Raw genomic sequence first — 18,962 nt, 5'->3', positions numbered from 1 at the left:
CATATTTTTTATTTATTTAAAAATATGGTTAACATGTATTTTTATTTTTCCTGGCTCTCTCTTTTCTTTTAAGGGGCCCAATATTTTCTTCTGTGCCTAAGGCCTCAACTGACCTTAATCCACCACTGGCCTAATGAATCAAGCAAATAAGGCAAAGAAGTGAGGTGGGAGGCCTGTGAGCCAACAGGAGCCAGAACTGGAAGTGCTGGCCCTATTATAGAGCACAGCTACTACTTACAGGCATGCTCAACAAGTGTTGCCAGATAAACTTTTTTTCAAGGGGCCAGAAGTCCAGATTTTATGTAAAATAACCAGAGTCTAAAAACACATTTTGTGCCTGACCAGATGGTGGGATAGTGGATAGAGTGGCAGCCTAGGATGCTGAGGATCCAGGTTCAAAACCCCAAGGTTGCTGGCTTGAGCATGGGTTCATCTGGCTTGAGTGTGGGATCATAGACATGACCCCATGATCACTGGCTTGAGCCCAAGGTCGCTGGCTTGAGCAAGGGGTAACTCGCTTTGCTGTAGCCCCCCAGTCAAAGCACATATGAGAAAGCAAACAATGAACAACTAAGGTGCTGCAACTATGAGTCGATGTTTCTCATCTTTCTCCCTTCCTGTCTGTATTTGTCTCTTGCTTGCTCTTTCTCTGTCTCACTAAAAAAAAATAAAAATATAAAACATTTAGTGCACCTTGCTCTAATTGTTCCCAATTAGTAAGGTTTTGTTATACAATAGTCCCTGCCCCTTATCTTCAGGGGATATGGCCCAATACCCCCAGAGGATGCCTGAAATAGAGGAGAGCACAAACTCTACATATACTTTGTTTTTTTTCTATACATACATACATACCTACAATAAAGTTTAATTTATAAATGAGCGACAGTAAGAGGTTGACTGTAACAGCTAATAATAAAATAATTATATACAATAGTAAATATCATGTGAATGTGGTCTCTGTCCCTCTCTCTGTCTGTCTCTCTCTCTGTCTGTCTCTCTCTCCCAAAAAACCTTACTGAACTGTAGGTACAGCGAGGGTACGCCGGACAAAAGGATGGGTCACCTCCAGGGGAACGGGCGGGACGGCGTGAGGTTTTATCACACTACTCTGAACAGCATTCAACTTAAAGTTAGAATTGTTTTTTATTTCTGAAATGTTCCAATTTATATTTCTGGGTCATGGTTGACAGAGAATCACTGAAACAGTGGATAGTGAGCCGGCATATAAGGGGAGACAATAGTACATCCATTTAACTTATGTCCACATTTGAATAGCTAATAAAGCTGAAATAGTGACTAGGCTTTAAATGTTTAATGTTTAACACTAAGTATGATTTTGGAAATAAACTTCAATCCCAGGCATAAATAATCTTATATTGATATCTAAATGGCATAATAATTTCGGTCTTAATGTTGCCGCACTTTTTCTAACAAAAGATGAATAGACCAAGTTTTACTTTTCAAGTTTAATAGAATGAGAAATGTGTCACAGAAAACCATTTTTAGTTTTTTCAAAAATATTCAGACAACCAATGAATGCGCCAGCATCACAACACTAGCTAAATTTCATGGAAGCAAAAATGATTTTAAATATTTGTCATCGTTCATAATTTGGTGGTATCTACTTTTAAAATATGGTGTCTGGCTAGGTTTCATCAACAGCTCTAGTTAAGTTCACCTTGACCCCACAGGTGGTTGCGGTGGGACCACCGCGGAGACCAGCTATATAAATCTGAGGCCTGGGCACTCCTGTGCTGCCTTCTCTCTTAGACTGCGTGCTGGCATGCTTTGAAGGATACACCTGCGAACAATTTTCTCTTCTCATGTTACTGAGGTCAGTTTGTACAGAGTGAGTAGCTTTCTGACGCAAATTAGCCTAGGTAGAAAGAGAACAAACAGGAATTAACATTTCTCTGAAGAACAAATAATATAAAATAGTCTCAGGTACCAGTTAATATCTGCCTGTTTTTTCACTGTCCACCAAGAAATTAGTTTCACAACACAGCATTTTTCTAGAAAACACTAGAACATCAGAAAATCTAGAATGTAATAGAAAATATCTTTTGCCATGAGGCAGGAAAAAATATTAAATAATGAAAACAGACCCAAAAAACATACAGGTTCAAACTTACAGTGAACTCAATTATTTGTTAATATAATCTTTTAATTCTGTCATTACTATACTTTAAGTTCATACAACTTGGATTTTTCTACTATTCTTGGTTTATTTTTTAAAGACAAAAATTGAAGATTTCCATTGTCTGTTTAAATGAGCTTCACCCAAGACTTTTAATATAAAAGCTTTGATGTTTTCAGATTATATATATTTCATATTATTCTACATTTTGCTCACTCCTTTTGTGAATTTCTAGTGAACATAAAGTTAAGTAGATTACTCAGGCTGAGAAGCAAGGAGAAGCCTATAGAAAGAGAACAGGAGATATTGAAATTATGGTGAGGTCCAGGAAAATTTTCAGAAGTCATTAGAGCATGTGAGTTAAGGAGAGATTTGGAATAAAGAACAAATGTTTTAGACTTTGAGATACTGTAGGCGATTGAAAACCAAAATTACTTCCCCCTCCCCACAGCTTATTGTCTATATTAATATGACTTTACAATTCCATTATCTTCATTAGCATAATTTTACTATTCCAAGGGACCCATGTCAAAGCAAATAACTTGCTTATTCATTACAAAACATCCTGAAATATGCATCAGTTCTTCGGTACTAAGCATTAACACGTAGATTAAGTCCTAGAATTCTTTCCATCCCTTGCCTCAAAAATCACCTTACTATTCTCATCAATGCTGGGCTGCCTTTTTATGACCTTTATCCTATCCAATTCAAACCTCATACCATCCCTGACCTACCCTGGCACTGACAGACCTACCTTCAACCAAACTTTAAGTTCTCAATAAACTCTGACCTTGCTGTTCCTCCACTGACATACTGCCAAAGCTCTACTGAGGTGGTGGTTTCCCTCATGATTTTAAGCCAAGATACTGAGCTTTGTTTTATCAACGGGTTGCGTTGGTAATATATGGGGAGCTGACATTCAACACGATATACATTCTAGGGGATAATTAGGTCTAAGGTGGGAATCAGAATGAAGTGGAGTTTGAGGAATGAGAAGACAGGGTTCATCAGTATGAAGTTCAGTCCCAGTGAATACCCCATTCTCTTCACATTCCCAGTCCAGACCTAGGCTGTCACCTCTACCTCTCATATCCTATCCAACCATAACTCCCCTCTTCTCTTTTGCCTATTTGTATCTCAAAACCAACTTAAAATGTCACCTAAGTCAATTTAGTATAGTTTTTATTTCACTTCTGTTATAGCACTTAGCAAGAGGCGCTTAATATTTTTAGTGTATCAGTGCTACTTGGTAAGACTATTAGCTCCTGAAGAACAAGGGATTGAAATATATATATGTTACCTGGTATATATTTGTTGAGTTAAGATAAAGTTTAGTAAATAATAGAGTTTCAAGAACTATAGGAGAATAACTGATAGGAATGTTAACAAACAATGATCTAGAAGCTATACCAGAAAATCAGGGGACTTTTCGAAAAACTGCCATCAGAAAGGGTGGCAAAGGAAATGATGTGGTTAGAGAAAAACCTGTGAAACTGAACATAAACAAAGGCTAAACTTATGTGACAACAGAAGTCTGACCCACAACCTCTGCTGCAACCAGTTTTGGAAGCCAAACCGCAACCTCTGCAGCCACAGCAATCATGACCTAGACAGTCAAGACCTAGAAGTCTTCTTTATGTGGGTGCCCACCCCACCCTCTAACTCAAAACCGACCAGAGAAAGCCAAATATGCTCACCAAACCTATCACATAAGATGCCCACCTCCAGTTTCCTCATGTCAATAACCTCCACTCAGAGAATAACTGAAGCCCTCCCTTTTTTTCTCTATAAAGCTTTCTTACTCATCTCTGCTCTTGAGTCTCTGCCAGAGGCAGATTAAGGTCATTGAGGCCTTGGGCACAGAAGAATATTGGGCCCCTTAAAAAAAAGAGACAAGGAAAATAAAAATACATGTTAATCATATTTTTAAATAAATAAAAAAATATTATGTACTATTAATGTTAAAATTGCACATATGAAACCAAACTTGGTGTCATTAGAAAAAAGTGTAAAGTTGGGGTTTTGTGGTGCCCTTCAGAAGTCGGGGCCCAGGGCATGTGCCCAGTGCGCTCACCTTTAAATCCGCCTCTGGTCTCTGCCAAAGGCAAGTGATCCTGGCCGACTCCCTTACAATAATAAGCTCTGAATAAATAGCTTCTGTTCTCATTGGGACAGTCTGTCTTTATTTCACAGCTGATTTCAGCTAAACAGATGAATAAAATATACTATAAAAAAGCTACAGCTATAAAAAGTGTTTGTTGTCTTCATACTACTATTAATTGTCATTTAAAATGACAAGAAGACACAGCCCTGGCTGGTTGGCTTAGCGGATAGAGCATCAGCTCCAGGTATGGACATTCTGGGTTCAATTCCCAGTCAGGGCACACAGGAGAAGTGACCATCTGCTTCTCTTCCTCTCCCCCTACACACCCTCTTACTCTAGCGCAGCCAGTGTTTGGGCATCAGACCCGAGCACCGAGGATAGCTCAGTTGGCTTGAGCATCAGCCTCAGGCACTGAGAACAGCTCTGTTGATTTGAGCATCAACCCCAGGTGGGGATTGCTGGGTGGATTCCAGACAGGGCACATGCGAAAGTCTGTCTCTCTATCTCCCCTCCTCTCACTTGGAAAAAGAAATGATAAGATACTATAAATAGAATGAGTGGGGGCAACTACACTAAGTCAGATACTGATGAGAGAGTTTCAAAGATTGGCTTTAATGGTAGGCAGCTCATATGATTAAGATAATTGAGAATAAAAGGACTAGAGAGAGAGCCCTGTGACTACAGAGGACATGTTCACAAAAAGAGGGGACAAGATTTATGATATAAAAAGGGTAGAACATTCTGCTCCTCAAAAACATCTAAAGAGAAGGATATGCTTTAAATGACTACAGGAAGATTGAAGTGCTTTAAACACTAGCACCTTAAAGATCAGCACAATAAATTAAAACTATTACATAGACCAGCAATTTTCAAAGGTGTGCCACAAGATTTTGTTAAAATCTTATTTAGAAAATTAACTTTAACATTGATCAACAAGAGTACATAGGTTTCAGGTAAACATTTCTATAGCACTTGAACTGTTGATTATATTGTATTCCCAACATCCAAAGTCAACTCATTTTCCAAAACCTTAGATTTGTCCCTCTTTACACCCATTCTCCCCTACCCCCTCAAACAAGAACCCACACTCTCCTCCCTCTAATAATCACTTCACTTTTATCTAAGTCCACAAGTCTCAGTTTTATATCCCACCTATGTGTGAAATCATACAGTTCATAGCTTTTTCTGATTTATTTATTTCACTCAGGATAATGTTCTCAGGCCCATCCATGTTGTTGTAAATGTCACTATGTCATCGTTTCCTATGGCTGAGTAGTATTCCATTGTATATATGTACCACTTCTTCTTTATCCAATCCTCTATGGAGGGACACTTTGGTTGTTTCCATGTATTGGCCACTGTGAATAATGCTGATGAACATGGGGGTCTTTACATACAGTGTTTTAGAGTTTTGGGGGTAGACACCTAGTAGTGGGAATGCTGGGTCATATGGTAATTCTATTCTTAATTTTTGAGGAACTGCCATACTTTCTTCCATAATGGTTGTACTAATTTGCATTCCCACCAGCAGTGAATGAGGGTTCCTTTTTCTCCACAGCCTCTCTGTTGTTACCTGTCTTGTTGATAATAGTCAATCTAACAGGTGTGAAGTGATATCTCATTGTAGTTTTGATTTGCATTTCTCGAATACGTAGCGAAAGATGAGCATCTTTGCATATACCTGTTGGCCATTTGTATGTCTTCTTGGGAAAAATGTCTGTTCAGGTCATCTCCCCATTTTGTAATTGATTTGTTTGCTTGATTGTTACTGAGCTTTGTGGGTTCTTTATATGTTTTGGATATTAACCCCTTACTGAAGCTGTTGTTTACAAATCTCTTCTCCCATTTAGTTGGCTGCCTATTTGTTTTGTTGTTTGTCTCTTTTGCTGTACAGAAGCTTTTTCGTTTGATATAGTCCCATTTATTTATTTTTGCCTTTACTTCCCTTGCCTTTGGGGTAAAATTCATAAATTGTTCCCTATGGCCAAGGTGTATGAGCTTAGTACGTATGTTTTCTTCTATGTAATTTACAGTTTCAAATCTTATATTTAGGTCTTTGATCCATTTTGAATTAATTGTTGTGCAGGGGGACAAATTGTAGTCAAGTTTTATTCTTTTCTTTTCTTTTTTCTTTTTTTGCATTTTTCCAAAGCTGGAAACAGGGAGGCAGTCATACAGACTCCCTCATGCGCCCGACCGGGATCTACCCAGCATGCCCACCAGGGGGCAATGCTCTGCCCCTCTGGGGCCTCGCTCTGTTGCATCCAGAGCCATCCTAGCGCCTGAGGCAGAGGCCACAGAGCCATCCTCAGCTCCCGGGCCATCTTTGCTCCAATGGAGCCTCAGCTGCAGGAGGGGAAGAGAAAGACAGAGAGGAAGGAGAGGGGGAGGGTGGAGAAGCAGATGGGCACTTCTCCTGTGTGCCCTGGCCGGGAATTGAACCTGGGACTCCTGCACGCCAGGCCGATGCTCTACCACTGAGCCAACCGGCCAGGGCCCAAGTTTTATTCTTTTCATTGTGGCTTTTCAGTTTTCCCAGCACTACTTATTGTAGAGGCTTTCTTTTCTCCCTTGTGTGTTTTTAGCTCCTTTGTTGAAGATGATTTGTCAGTATAGATGTGGTGTTATTTCTGGGCTCTCGATTCTGTGCCATTGGTTTGTACGTCTGTTTTGCTGCCAAGACCATGCTGTTTTATCATGGCTCTATAGTATAATTTGAAGTCAGGAAGTGTAATACCTCTGGCTTCATTCTTTTTCCTCAGGATTGCTTTGGCTACTTGGCGTTTTTTGTGATTCCATACAAATGTGGTAATTTTTTGTTCTATTTCTTTAAGAAATGACATTGGGGTTTTGCAGGGGATTGCACTGAATTTGTAGATTGCTTTGGGTAAAATGGCCATTTTAACGATATTGATTCTTCCAATCAATGGACATGGAATAGTTTTCCATTTCACTGTGTCTCTTGCAATTTCTTTCATTAATATTTTATAGTTTTCAGTATAGTTCCTTCACATCCTTTGTTAAATTTATTCCTATTTTATGTTGTTGTTGTTGTTGTTGCAGTTGTAAAAGGAATTGTTTTCTGAGTTCATTTTCTGATATTTCACCATTGGCATATAGGAAAGAAATAGACTTTTGTATATTGATTTTATATCCTATGACTTTACTATATTGGTTTATTGTTTCTAATAGTTTTTTGAGTCTTTGGGGTTTTCTATATATTGAATCATGTCATCTGAAAAAAGTGAGACCTCTTCTTTCTGAATATGGATGTCTTTTATTTCTTTCTCTTACCTGATCACTCTGGCTAAAACTTACAGAACTAAGTTGAATAACAGTGGAGAGAGTGGACAGCCTGTCTCATTTTTTATTTTAGTGGAAAAGCCTTCATTTTTTCACCATTTAGTATGATATTAGCTGATGGTTTGCCATATATGGTCTTTATTATGTTGAGGTATTTTCCTTCTATACCCATTTTATTGAGTGTTTTAAACATAAAGAGATGTTGTATCTTATTGAATGCCTTTTCTGCATCTCCTGAGAGGATCATATCATGTTTGTTCTTTGATTTGTTGATGCGGTATATTACATTGATCAATTTCCATATGTTGAACCATCCTGGAATGAATCCCACTTGGTTGTAATGTATTATTTTTTTTAATGTGCTGCTGTACAGGGGTTCCTTGGCTTACAACAGTTTTCACATATGACATTTCAAGGTTACAATACTCACTCCCATAAAAAACTTAAAAAATTAAAATGTGAGTATTTCGGCTTACACTGTTAGCCTCATACTTACAGACCACATGGATTAACTAGTTTGGTTGTACTCAGTGGAAGAATATCCAGTACAGTGTACAGTACAGTATATTTATGTCCTTTTCCTTTTTCTGTGGCTTAGTTGTGTTTGTATGATCTAGATTATGATTTTACAACTGTGTTAGGATAGGTAAGTGATTTAGGCTAGGGTGATTTAGGCTAGACTTACACCAAAATTTGAGTTACGTCACTGTCATAGGAACAGAACTGTCTCTTAACTTGAAGACTCCCTGTATTCTATTTGCTAGTATTTTGTTTAGGATTTTTGCATCTATATTCATTAGAGATATTGGTCTGTAGTTTTCTTTTTTTGTGTTGTCTTTGCCAAGTTTTGGTATCAGGGTTATGTTGGCCTCATAAAATATGTTAGGGAGTATTGCTTCTTCCTCTATTTTTTGGAAGACTTTGAGAAACATAGATACCAAATCTTCTTTGAATGTTTCATAGAATTCACTAGTGTAGCCACCTGGTCCTGGAATTTTGTTTTGGGGGAGGTTTTTGATAGTTGCTTCTATTTCCTCCCTGCTTATAGGTCTATTTAGGTTTTCCACTTCTCCCCAACTCAGTCTAGGAGATTGTATAGTTCTAGGAATTTATCCATTTTCCCTAGATTGTTGAATTTGGTGGCATATAATCTTCCACAGTACTCTACTATGATCCTTTGTATATCCATAATGTCTGTGGTAATCTCTCCCTGTTCATTTCAGATTTTGTTTATGATTCTTTCCTTTTTTTTCCTTATTGAGTCTAGCCAGTGGTTTGTTGATTTTATTGATCTTTTCAAAGAACCAGCTCTTCATTGTATTAATTTTTTCTATAATTTTTTTGTTCTATATTTCATTTAGTTCTACTCTAATTTTTATTATTTCCTTTCTTCTGCTGACTCTGGGTTGCCTTTGCTCTTCTTTTTCTAGTTCCTTAAGATGTGATATGGCCAAGACATGGAAACAACCAAAAAGCCCTTCAATAGAAGATTGGATAAAGAAGATGTAGTACGTATATGGAATACTACTTAGCCATAAGAAATAATGACATAGATGAACAACATGGATGAACTTTGACAACATTATAATGAGTGAAATAAGTAAATCAGAAAAAAAAAAAGAACTGTATGATTCCATACATAGCTGGGACACAAAATTGAGACTCATGAACATAAATAAGAGTGCAGTACTTACCAGGGGGAGGGGAAGGGAGGAAAGGGAAGGGGTGGTAGGTGGGGAAGAGCATAAAGAAAACCAAATGAAGGGTAACAGAGGACCATTTGACTTTGGGTGATGGGTATACACATGATCGAATGTCAAAATGATCTGGAGATGTTTTCTCTAAATCTATGTGCTCTAGTTGACCAATGTCACCCCCATTAAAATTGTCTAAATAAAACTATTTTAAACAAAGATGTTATTTTAGGTTGTTTACTTGGGAACTTTCTTGTTTCTTGATATAAGCCTATAATGATATAAACTTCCCTCTTATTAATGCTTTTGCTGCATGCCAGAAATTTTGATATGTCGTGTTGTCATTTTCATTTGTCTGTGTATATCTTTTGATCTCTGCTTTTATTTCTTCTTTGACCCAGCCATTTTTTAGAAGTATATTGTTTGATTTCCACATTCTTGTGGGTTTCCTTACTTCCTGTTTGCAGTTGAATTCTAATTTCAAAGCCTTATGGTCAGAAAATATGCTTGGTATCATATAATATCAATTTTCCTGACTTTGCTGACGTTAGTTTTGTGGCCCAACATATGGTCTATCCTTGAGAATATTTCATGCACACTAGAGAAAAATGTATAATCTGACATTTTGGGATGAAATACCCTGTAAATGTCTATTATGTCCATTTGGTCCAGTGTGTCATTTAAGGCTGATATTTCCTTATTGGTTTTCTGTTTAAATGATCTAGCTAAAGCCATCAATGGTGTATTGAGATCTCTAACTATGATTGTGTTTTGTTTTTGTAAAAAACACCATTTCCATTTGGGGAAAATTTTTTTATTTTATTATTTTTAACTTTATTTATTTATTTTAGAGAGGTGGGGGGGGGAGAGAGAGAGAGAGAGAGAGAGAGAGAGAGAGAGTGTGAGGGAGGAGCAGGAAGCATCAACTCCCACATGTGCCTTGACCAGGCAAGCCCAGGGTTTCGAACCAGCTACTTCAGCATTCCAGACCTCAGCATTCCAGGTTGACGCTTTATCCACCACACCACCACAGGTCAGGCTGATTGTGTTTTTGTTTGCTTCTATTTTTAGATCAGTTAGTAGATGTCTTATATATTTTGGTGCTCCCTGGTTCAGTGCATATATCATATATTAAGAAGTGTCATGTCTTTTTGATATAATGTCCTCTTTATCATTATGAAATGTCCATCTTTGTCTCTGGTTATCTTTCTTGTTGAAGGTAGCATTGCCAGATATGAGTATGGCTATACCTGCTTTTTTTTAATATTATTTTTTTGGAGAATAGTTTTACAACTTTTCACTTGGAGTCTACTTTTGTCCTTGCAGTTTAGATGTGTCTCTGAAGGCAGCATATGATTGGATTTTGCTTTTTGATCCAATCTGCTACTCTGTGCCTCTTTATTGGTGGGTTCAGTCCATTTACATTTAGGGTAATTATTGACACTTGAGGATTTCTTATAGCTATTTTATGTTTTGTTTTCTGGTAGCTCTGTGTCTTGTTTGGTTCTTCTTCTTCTTTGTGTTTCTGTCAGTTGTTTTGTTTGGTGGTATTCCATGTTTCTTTCTCTTGTTTCTTCTTTTTTAAAGATGTGTGTTTTAGTAGTGGCTTTTTTGTGCGTGGTTACCATTAGGTTATTAAGAGAAAAATGTTCAAATGTACAAGAGTCCTTTATCTTATGAGTGCTACTGTACTCCATCCTCCTTTGCTACTATAGATCTTTATCCTCTCCCCTTTCATGTTATTGTTGTCACAGATTATTCTTGTTTTTATTGTGACCTTGTTGGAGCTTTTACTTGTAGTTTTGACTTCTTTTGTTCTTTGTGTCTGGTCAAATAACCCCTTTGAGTATTTCCTGCAGTGGGGGGTTTCTGGTGATAAATTCTCTCAGCTTCTGTATGTCTGCAAAAGTTGTTATTTCACCTTTATATTTGAAGGATAACTTTGATGGATATAGTATTCTTGGCTGGTAATTCCTCTCTCTCAGTAATTTGAATGATTGTGTCCACTCTCTTCTGGCTTGTAGAGTTTCCCCTGAGAAGTCTGATGATAACCAATGGGCTTTCCTTTATAAGTTATGGTCTTCTTTTCTTCATCGGCATTGAGAAATCCTTCTTTGTTATTGATTTTTGACAATTTTATTATGATTTACCAGGAATAAGTCTGTTTGGGTTGAGGTCACTCTGAGTTCTGTTTGCTTCTTGGATTTGAGGCTCTAACTTTTTTCACAAGCTTGGGAAGGTCTCATCAATTATGTGTTTAAATAGACTCTCCATTCCCTTCTTCCTCTCTTCTTCTTCTGATATATCCACTATTCTTATATTGCTCTTTCTGATGGAGTCAGACAATTCTTGTAGAACTCTCTCTCTGTTTTTTTAATTTGTGACTCTCCTATTCTTTCGGTAGCATTTCTAATAGCCTGTTTTCAATGTTACTGATTCTTTCCTCTATCTGACATGTTATATTATCTAAACTTGCTTCCTCGGTTTTCTATTTACGTATTAAGTTCTTCAGCTATGTTTTTAAAGTTTCAGTCTCCTCTGAGCTCATGATATTGCCTATTCATGTTTTCTCACATATCATTGAATGTTTGTAGAACTTCAATTTTGAATTCTCTATCATTTAACTGCAAGGTTTCCATGTGATTGAGTTTCAATTTCTTCTTTCTTTCTTTTTTTTTTTTTTTTACAGAGACAGAGAGTCAGAGAGAGGGTCAGGGACAGATAGGAACGGTGAGATGAGAAGCATCAATCATTAGTTTTTCGTTGTGCATTGCAACACCTTAGTTGTTCACTGATTGCTTTCTTATATGTGTCTTGACCATGGATGGGCCTTCAGCAGACCGAGTAACCCCTTGCTCAAGCCAGCAACCTTGGGTCCAAGCTGGTGAGCTTTTGCTCAAAGCAGATGAGCCCACGATCAAGCTGGGGACCTTGAGGTCTCGAACCTGGGTCCTCGGCATCCCAGTTCGATGCTCTATCTACTGTGCCACTGCCTGGTCAGGCAATTTCTTCTTTCTTGATGGCATTTGAGAGTGGTATTGTTAAAAACCTTAACAAAATAACTACTAAAAAGAATAAAAAATTAAAATAAAAAAATACAATAAAAATACAGTGGTACATTGAGATATGAACAGACCAACATACACATTTTTAGGATGCGACCTGCAACTTGGTCCATATTTTTGTTCGAGAGCTGAGTGAAATTCCAAGATCCGAGTCGTGATTCGGAACGCTGTCACTAGTTGGCGCATTGGCACACGGGTCCAGTATTGGCAGTTTGATATACGAGTTGACTAACTTATGAGCTTGATTACAAAACAAATTAAATTTGTATCTCAAGGTACCACTGTATAAAGATTTAAAAAATTATGACAAGTAAAAAGAAAAAAAACCACAAACTAAAGATTTAAAACAAACAAAAAACCAAACAGAACATCCACAAAGAGATAAGAACAGAAAATATAAATATTAAAGAAAATAAAATTCAAATGAGAAAAAAGAGTAAGAAGGAAAAAAGAAAATAAAAAGGTCAGAGTAATGGCGGAGTAGGAAGCGATACCGATAAATCTCCCCCAAATCTCAACAAGATCTTCAACCAGAAACAGAAAAACCTATCCTTGGAGCCTCCAGATGTTTCACAATACACCCAAAGGTATGATCGAGCGAAAAATTGGCTAAATATATAACCAAACCCCGAAGGAAATAGGGAGTAAGAAATGCTCCGCCTTCCTCACTAACCTAAACAGGGCGGCTTTCTCTGGTAACTGTGAATATAGAAACTGAGGCGGGCAAAGGGGGTGAATAGATCCAGGCCACGGCACAAATGGCCGAACCAGGCTGTGGCACAGAGATCCAAGCCAAGGAAAAACTGTTCCTGTGACAACCTGGGCAATACAGCTAACACTCGCGCCAAACCCAGACAAAGAAAGACAAGCGGGGCAGCCACTTTACCTGATCCCCTGGTAGCCGCATAGTGGGCGAGAGATTCCTTCCAAAGCCCCCGGAGGGTGCGCCCGTGTTACTCCACAGAGAGGCAGAGTCAGAGGCCTTTGTGTGGACCGAAAGCCTCCGGGCTGCCCCAGGACCCGGGGAGAGCCGCACACGGGGAGGAAGCGAGAGCTAATTCCAACACTGGAACTTTTCAGTGCGGGCGGGAGGTTTTACTCAGAGGGCGAGACTCCGACCTCACATTCTGGTCTGCGCGCACGGAGAGTGGGAAGGAGACTCCTCCCAGCACCTCCGGAGTGGGAGCCCGTGTTGTCCCACGGAGGGGCAGAGTCGGGGGCCTTTGTGTGGGCCGAGGGCGGAGTCCCGGGCTGCCCCAGCGCCTTGAAAGAGCGGCACACGGGGACGAGCGAGAGCCAATTCCAACATTGGAACTTTTCAGTGTGGGCGGGGGGGGGGGGTTCACTCAGAGGGCGAGACTTCCGGTCTAACATCCTGGTCTGCGCGTGCAGACCCGCCCGTGTTACCGGACAGAGCCAGAGGTCTTTGAGTAGGCGAAAGCCCCGGCTGATTATGCTAGCAGCTCTGACTGACTGAGCCTTACCCAGAGCCCTGTGCTGAGTGAAAATAAGAGTGGGGAGTTGACCGCTCTTTGAGCCTCTTACTATCCAGGCAGAGGCAGCAGCAACCCCATAGTTGGATTCTCAGGCTGCTGGTTGAGGAAGGAAAGACTAGGAGAGAGGCTCCTGGAACACGGACTCTCTCACTGTCGGAGCCTATAAACGCTAATGAGCCTCGACTGCCAACAAGACTGAAGCACAATACATGACATCGCCATAGAGACTTATCAACTGCAAACCTCTACCTGAGCATGCCAAAGGGGCAGAACCCGGGGTACAGAGTCGCCGACCAGGAAGAGGGAGAGAAAAGAAAAAGCAAGAAGATAACCTCTCAAAATCAGAATAATCCGCAGACTTTATAACCTATCACATTTTATTATATTTGTTCGTTTGTTTCTCTTATCTTCATCCTTGATTTTTTTTTCTTCTTTTTTCTTTTTTTTTCCTCCTCCAATTTGGTCGTTTAACTCCTGACCGGTCTTACTCTCTCCTCTCCTTGAACTACACTACCCATAAGTGTTACATCTCCCATTATCTTTTCTTTCCTCTTCCTTTCTCTCTATGAGGGTTGCACTCCAAAACCCTTAACTCTCTCTCCTCTTTTTTCTTTTTTCTTCCTTTAGTGGTTCCCTCTTTTTCTCTCTCTCTCTCTTCTTTTCTCCCTCTATATTAGTTTCTTTCTTTTTCCTTTACATCTCCTCTCATTCAAACCTCAATAACAAACAAATTATTTTATCTGGGATTCAAACTTATGTTTGTGGCATTTTGGGTTTTTTTTTGTTTGTTTGTTTGTTTGTTTGTTTTCTGAAGCTGGAAACACGGAGAGACAGTCAGACAGACTCCCACATGCGCCCGACCGGGATCCACCCGGCACGCCCACCATGGGGTGACGCTCTGCCCACCAGGGGGCGATGCTCTGCCCATCCTGGGCGTCGCCATGTTGGGACCAGAGCCACTCTAGCGCCTGAGGCAGAGGCCACAGAGCCATCCCCAGCGCCTGGGCCATCTTTGCTCCAATGGAGCCTTGGCTGCGGGAGGGGAAGAGAGAGACAGAGAGGAAAGCGCAGCGGAGGGGTGGAGAAGCAAATGGGCGCTTCTCCTGTGTGCCCTGGCCGGGAATCGAACCCGGGTCCTCCGCACGCTAGGCCGACGCTCTACCGCTGAGCCAACCGGCCAGGGCCATTTTGGGGTTTTTTTACTTCACCTTTTTAACTCACTAGCAGTGCTCCCATCCCTGGCTCTCCATTTTATCAAGCTCTTGTTCCACTAAAAACAACAGTAATTTTTTAATTTGTCCCCCCATTTTCCTGTTTCTCTCTTACTCCTCTCATCATAACTCGTAGTCAACCAACACCTAAACGCAAATCATTTTATTCTTGATCCAAATTTTTTCATTATTTGCTTTTTGTGGGTCCATACCACCACCCCTTTATTTATTTATTTATTTTTATTGCCCCTTTATTACTTTTCCCCAATTCAGGCCCTCCATTACAGGCATTGTTTGTTCTATTAAATACAATATAATTCACAGTTCACCACAAGATTTTCTCAAGAAAGAGGGGAGAGGAGAGGAGAGAAAAAAAGGAGGGGGGAAATAATTTCCTTTTTTTAAATTTTTATTTTATTTTATTTTTCCTTATTTCATTATTAATTTTAAAAAAAGCAACTTTTTTCAATTTTTTATTTTTTTAACTTTTTATTTTTTATTAAATCTCATTAATACTATCAACAAAATGACCCTCAGATGCCATTAAGGAAGAGAAAATTGAATATCATGGATGCAAAAGAAAGAGAGGTAACACAGATAGAAGAAAAATCTATGGAGAAAAAATTTAATATATTGGAAACCTTGGAGTTAAATGACAGAGAATTTAAGATAGAAATCCTAAAAATACTCAGAGATATACAAGAAAACACAGAAAGGCAATTTAGGGAGCTCAGAAAACAACTCAATGAACACAAAGAATATATGTCCAAGGAAATTGAAACTATAAAGACAAATCAAACAGAGATGAAAAACTCAATTCACGAGCTGAAAAACGAGGTAACAAGCTTGGCTAATAGAACAGGCCAGATAGAAGAGAGGATTAGTGAAATAGAAGACAAACAGAGAGAAGAAGAAAGAGACTCAAAAATTTAAAAAAATGAGATAGCCCTACAAGAATTATCTGACTCCATCAGAAAGAATAACATAAGAAAAATAGGTATATCAGAGGGAGAAGAGAGAGAAAATGGAATGGAGAACATACTCAAACAAATAATAGATGAGAACTTCCCAAGCCTGTGGAAAGAACTAAAGCCTCAAATTCATGAAGCAAACAGAACTCCGAGTTTTCTTAACCCCAACAAACCTACTCCAAGGCACATCATAATGAAATTGGCACAAACCAACGGCAAAGAAAAAATTCTCAAGGCAGCCAGGGAAAAGAAGAATACAACATATAAAGGAAGGCCCATTAGACTATCATCAGATTTCTCAGCAGAAACCCTACAAGCTAGAAGAGAGTGGACCCCAATATTTAAAGCCCTGAAAGAGAGGAACTTTCAGCCACGAATACTATACCCATCAAAGCTATCCTTCAAATATGAAGGAGAAATAAAAACATTAACAGATACAGAAAAGATGAGGGAATTTATCATCAGAAAACCCCCACTCCAGGAATTACTAAAGGGGGTTCTCCAATCAGATACAAAGAAAAAAAAAAAAACAGAGCCACAAGTAAAAGCTCCAAGAAGAACACAATAAAACCAAATTTAAACTGTGACAACAACAAAAAGAAAGGGGGGAGAGGATGGAGATTAACAGTAGCAAAGGACAATGGAGTGCAAAAGTACTCACAAAATAGTGCGCTACAATGAACAGGGTAGGAACCCTTTTCATTACCTAAAGGTAACCACCATTGAAAAAACCACCACAGAAGCACATGAGATAAAAAAGATAGCAACAGTGGAAAGATGTATGGAATACAACCAAATAAAAACAAAAGATAAAAAAATGAAAGAGAAGGATCAAACAAGACACAAAACTAACAGAAAGCAATCTATAAAATGGCAATAGGGAACTCACAAGTGTCAATAATTACACTAAATGTAAACGGATTAAACTCACCAATAAAAAGACACAGACCCTGGCCGGTTGGCTCAGCGGTAGAGCGTCGGCCTAGCGTGCGGAGGACCCGGGTTCGATTCCCGGCCAGGGCACACAGGAGAAGCGCCCATTTGCTTCTCCACCCCTCTGCCGCGCTTTCCTCTCTGTCTCTCTCTTCCCCTCCCGCAGCCAAGGCTCCATTGGAGCAAAGATGGCCGGGGCGCTGGGGATGGCTCTGTGGCCTCTGCCTCAGGCGCTAGAGTGGCTCTGGTCGCAACATGGCGATGCCCAGGATGGGCAGAGCATCGCCCCCTGGTGGGCAGAGTGTCGCCCCTGGTGGGCGTGCCGGGTGGATCCCGGTCGGGCACATGCGGGAGTCTGTCTGACTGTCTCTCCCTGTTTCCAGCTTCAGAAAAATGGAAAGAAAAAAAAAAAAAAAAAAAAAAAGACACAGAGTAGCAGAATGGATTAAAAAAGAAAATCCAACTGTATGCTGCCTACAGGAAACGCATCTAAGTAACAAGGATAAAAACAAACTCAAAGTGAAAGGCTGGAAAACAATACTCCAAGCAAATAACATCCAAAAAAAAGCAGGCGTAGCAATACTCATATCTGATAATGCTGACTACAAGACAACAAAAGTACTCAGAGACAAAAATGGCCATTTCATAATGGCTAAGGGGACACTGAATCAAGAAGACATAACAATTCTTAATATATATGCACCAAACCAAGGAGCACTAAAATATATAAGACAGCTACTTATTAACCTTAAAACAAAAACTGACAAAAATAAAATCATACTTGGAGACCTCAATACACCGCTGACGGCTCTAGATCAGTCATCCAAACAGACAATCAACAAAGATATTGTGGCCTTAAAGAGAACACTAGAACACCTGGATGTGATAGACATCTACAGGACATTTCATCCTAAAGTGACTGAGTATACATTTTTCTCCAGTGTACATGGATCATTCTCAAGAATTGACCATATGTTGGGCCACAAAAAAAACATCAGCAAATTCAGAAAAATCGAAGTTGTACCAAGCATATTTTCTGATCTTAAAGCCTTGAAACTAGAATTCAACTGCAAAAAGGAGGAAAAAAATCCCACAAAAATGTGGAAACTAAACAACATACTTTTTTTTTAAATTAAATTTTTATTAATGGTAATGGGATGACATTAATAAATCAGGGTACATATGTTCAAAGAAAATATGTCTAGGTTATTTTGTCATTAAATTATGTTGCGTACCCCTCGCCCAAAGTCAGATTGTCCTCCGCCACCCTCTATCTAGTTCTCTGTGCCCCTCCCCCTCCCCCTAACTCTCTCCCTCCCTCCCTCCCATGTCCTCCTTCCCCCCACCCCTGGTAACCACCACACTCTTGTCCATGTCTTCTAGTCTCATTTTTATGTTCCACCAATGTATGGAATCATGTAGTTCTTGTTTTTTTCTAATTTACTTATTTCACTCCTTATAATGTTATCAAGATCCGACCATTTTGCTGTAAATGATCTGATGTCATCATTTCTTATGGCTGAGTAGTATTCCATAGTGTATATGTGCCACATCTTCTTTAACCAGTCTTCTATTGAAGGGCTTTTTGGTTGTTTCCATGTCTTGGCCACTGTGAACAGTGCTGCACTGAAAATGGGGCTACATGTGTCTTCACGTATCAATGTTTCTGAGGTTTTGGGGTATATACCCAGTAGAGGGATTGCTGGGTCATAAGGTAGTTCTATTTGCAGTTTTTTGAGGAACCACCATACTTTCCTCCATAATGCTTGTACTACTTTACAGTCCCACCAACAGTGAATGAGGGTTCCTTTTTCTCCACAGCCTCTCCAACATTTGCTATTACCCGTCTTGTTGATAATAGCTAATCTAACAGGGGTGAGGTGGTATCTCATTGTAGTTTTGATTTGCATTTCTCTAATAACTAATGAAGCTGAGCATCTTTTCATATATCTGTTGGCCATTTGTATCTCTTCCTGGGAGAAGTGTCTGTTCATGTCCTCTTCCCATTTTTTTATGGGATTGTTTGTTTGTTTGTTGTTGAGTTTTAT

The 18,962-nt window shown here is 39.3% G+C and overlaps 1 protein-coding gene across 2 annotated transcripts in view; it reads right to left on the bottom strand.

The window, feature by feature from the left end:
* Positions 1-1,147: 1,147 nt before the first annotated feature.
* The window catches only part of CFAP206 (cilia and flagella associated protein 206), a 58,018-nt gene continuing 40,203 nt past the window's right edge, over positions 1,148-18,962 (bottom strand). For both annotated transcript variants that reach the window (XM_066253021.1, XM_066253022.1), the window contains exon 13: positions 1,148-1,876. In XM_066253021.1, the coding sequence (XP_066109118.1) occupies positions 1,646-1,876 (231 nt within the window). In that variant the 3' untranslated portion in view covers positions 1,148-1,645. The remainder of the gene's footprint in view (positions 1,877-18,962) is intronic.

This window comes from Saccopteryx bilineata, chromosome 1, assembly GCF_036850765.1.
Source record: "Saccopteryx bilineata isolate mSacBil1 chromosome 1, mSacBil1_pri_phased_curated, whole genome shotgun sequence".
In the NCBI taxonomy this organism is placed as follows: Eukaryota; Metazoa; Chordata; class Mammalia; order Chiroptera; family Emballonuridae; genus Saccopteryx; species Saccopteryx bilineata.
This window is presented reverse-complemented; position numbering and strand designations above follow the sequence as displayed.